The 3,154-nt window shown below is 48.6% G+C and overlaps 1 protein-coding gene across 1 annotated transcript in view; it reads right to left on the reverse strand.

Annotated features, from left to right (window-relative positions):
• Positions 1-2,288, reverse strand: part of galntl6 (polypeptide N-acetylgalactosaminyltransferase like 6) — a 38,384-nt gene extending 36,096 nt beyond the window's left edge. The window contains exon 1 of the mRNA XM_048252237.1: positions 2,176-2,288. Within this exon, the coding sequence (XP_048108194.1) occupies positions 2,176-2,288 (113 nt within the window). The remainder of the gene's footprint in view (positions 1-2,175) is intronic.
• Between the last annotated feature and the right edge of the window lie 866 nt (positions 2,289-3,154).

The raw sequence follows: 3,154 nt of genomic DNA on the forward strand, positions 1-3,154 counted from the left end.
AGGCTATGATGAAGGGCAGCAATGTTGTTCTCCTGCTTTGATGTCTCGCGGGTTCAGCCCCCTCTGAGGTGTTCCCTTTTCTCTCTGCTGTGGGATGATTTCCTTCCCTTCCTTTTCCCTCCTTCCGTCGATCCCTTCATCGTTGCGAGCCCGCTTTGCTGAGCCTTGGCAGAGCCTGCCACGAGTCGTCACTGTTGAAGCCATCCTCAGCTAAACTTCAAATGTCACTCTGTGCCCAGCCTCATTCCCAGCACATGCACACACACACACACACACACACACACACACACACACACACACACACACACACACATACACACACATAAACAACAACACACACACACAAAACAACCACACACACACACAAACAACTACACACACTATCACACACAAACAAAAACACTCACACAAACACACACACAAAACACACACACACAACAACAACAACAGATGAAAGATGAAATGTTTGCATGCGGTTGCATTCTCTTTAATATGACTTTTAAACAAGACTTATTCCATTAAAAGCAAAGCGAGAGCTAAGAGGCAGAGGTGTTCTCCTGGATGTGTGTGTTTTAGCAGAAAGTACTTTAAAGCACTGGAAAGGTGTGTGGGTGTGGGGCAGATCTAACCCCCAGCCCATTATACTGCGGCCCTGCTGGGGTCGGCTGAGCATGTGGCGTGCTGAAACACTCGGTAGAAAAAAAAATGGCACCGCCACTTCCACATTCTGCTTCTAATCACAAACCCCCACTGGGGAAGTTCTGTAGCCCCATGCAGGGCTTAGCATCTAATTACAGGGGCCAAGAAAGAAGCGCATGCCAACAGAACATACGTTCAGATCCAGTGAGGGGAAAGAGAGGAGAGGAGGAGAGGAGATGGAGAAGAGAGGGAGCGGCAGAGGAGAGAGGAGAGGAGGAGAGAGGAGTCGTCTGAGAGAGGCATGCCAGTGGATACATTCAATATGTTGATGATGTACTCGTCTCAGAGACAAAGCAATGAGAAAGTGACACATTTATTAGGTCAACCTGATATCCACAAATGTGCTCAGACTTGTACCTGTGTCAATGCAATATCATCATGAAAATTGAAAGGCTTGTTTTGCTCGTCGTCATAGCCCATCCATCAATACCCTATCTTCCCCAACAGCTCCACACAGTGTGAGTGCAGTGGCTGTGTGCAAACAAACAAGGTAAATAAACACAGAGAGCGTCACTGCTCCACCCCCCCCCCCCCCCCCACCCCCCCGAGGCAACAACCACAAGGCACCAGGTAGCCACCTGCTGTAATGAGCCAATAGACACAGGTGTGTTAGCTCTGTCCCCTCCACTCATCTCCAAGTCTGTCTCACACCTGCCTCTCTCTCTCTCTCTCTCTCTCTCTCTCTCTCTCTCTCTCTCTCTCTGAGGGTTAGAAGAGAGGACAGGTCTGCAGCTCAGAATTACACCATTTGGAGTAAAAAAGGCGGGTAGCTGTGGCACACATACTTATCCACTGGCTTTGCCTCAACTGTGTGCACTTTGGCACGTGGTTGAAAAAAATCCTCCCTCCCTCCCTCCTCTGCTATACCCCCCACCTACAATTACTCTAGCAGCCGTGCCTTTGAGGGAGAAGACACACACTCCCTTGAACCGCTCACGCGAGCACCTCTCTGCTCAGATCAATGCTCAGACCCCACTCCCAATTCATTATCCTCTGCGCTTTAAAGAGGAAGCTGGAATGAGGTTTGCTCACCGGGGAGGATCTGGAGGGAGCGTGGCGAAGAAACACAAGCCGGCGCGAGGTAGAGAGGCCTCCTCCTCCACAGACGCCACGCTTGGCTGTGTGTGTGTGTGTGTGTGTGTGTGTGTGTGTGTGTGTGTGTTGTGTTGTGTTGTGTTGTATTTTATACCGCCTGGGTTGAATCACAAGCCCACAGAGAGGGGGGCTCAGGGCATCCGCACATTATTGTGGCCCGCGGAAGAGCACTCAGAAAAACACACAAGCAATATCAAAGCAACAGCGCTTGGCCTTCGACGAGCAAACACAGTAGCAAATAAACACCAACTTGAGCAAAGGGGGAGAAGGAGAGAGAGAGAGAGAGACCGACTTGCGCAAAGAAAGAGGGGGGAGTGATAGAGAGAGGGAAAGAGAGAGAGAGAGAGAGAGAGAGAGAGAGAGAGAGAACAAAGAGAGAACAGGTCGGAGGTCTCGTGCTGGACGGAGGCAGCAGATGCTGTGCTCAGAATGTCTTGGCTCCTGTTCACCTCATGAGCCTCCGTCAGGCGTGAGGCTGGACTGGAGTGGACCATCGACTCCCCCTGAACACGCTTCGCCAGATCAGCTGTCCCACTCGCAAAAATAATCCCCCGCCCCCCTCTCTCCCTCTGATTCAGCTTGGTTAGTGTGAATGCACAACATCAATAACATAATGCGGTATCTAGTGCCCAGAGAAACTAACATGAAATCAATTCATGCGTGTGCCAATAGCATCTTTTCTTGAGTCCAAACAAAATGGTTTTCATACTAATTAAAAAAAGAAGTTGTGAATAATTCAGACTGCATAAGTGAAGTGAATGTAATGTAATGTGCGTGTGTGTGTGTGTGTGTATGTGTGTAGGTGTGTTTATAACCCTGTAAACCTCAGTGGTAGCTTGAGGCCCACGTTTCTCTTCAAGTGTGTGAACGGCATCGATTACTTAGGCCATAACACCACCCTCCAAAGGATCGGGTCGATCCGCAATCCAACACTCAACCTCAGTGTTGTGTGTGTGTGTGTGTGTATCTGTAGCACTAGAACGACCATTGGATGAATAACTTTTGGATTTCTCTACACCTACCACAGCCTTGCAAAGACACACCCACACACACAGGCCCATGCACATGCTCAAAATCTCTTTGATATTTCCTTTTGATTCCAAACTCATTCACTCAGAGTCACTCATTAAACAGCCTGTTTCTGTGGTGACCCTTGCGCCTTCCCACCTGTCTCTGAGGGATTATCACCCTGTCCTTATCAACAGAGCTAATAGATGGGGAAGATGGGAACAGTAAATACTGTCATAAAAAAATGAAATAAAGTAATGAAATAAATAGAAAATTAAATAATCTAGGCAGGTGTGAGATACTGTCACCTGGGAACGCCTGGAGACGCCTGCCTGTAACTCCATAGTTATAA

The sequence above is a fragment of the Alosa alosa genome, chromosome 1 (assembly GCF_017589495.1).
Source record: "Alosa alosa isolate M-15738 ecotype Scorff River chromosome 1, AALO_Geno_1.1, whole genome shotgun sequence".
NCBI lineage: Eukaryota > Metazoa > Chordata > Actinopteri > Clupeiformes > Clupeidae > Alosa > Alosa alosa.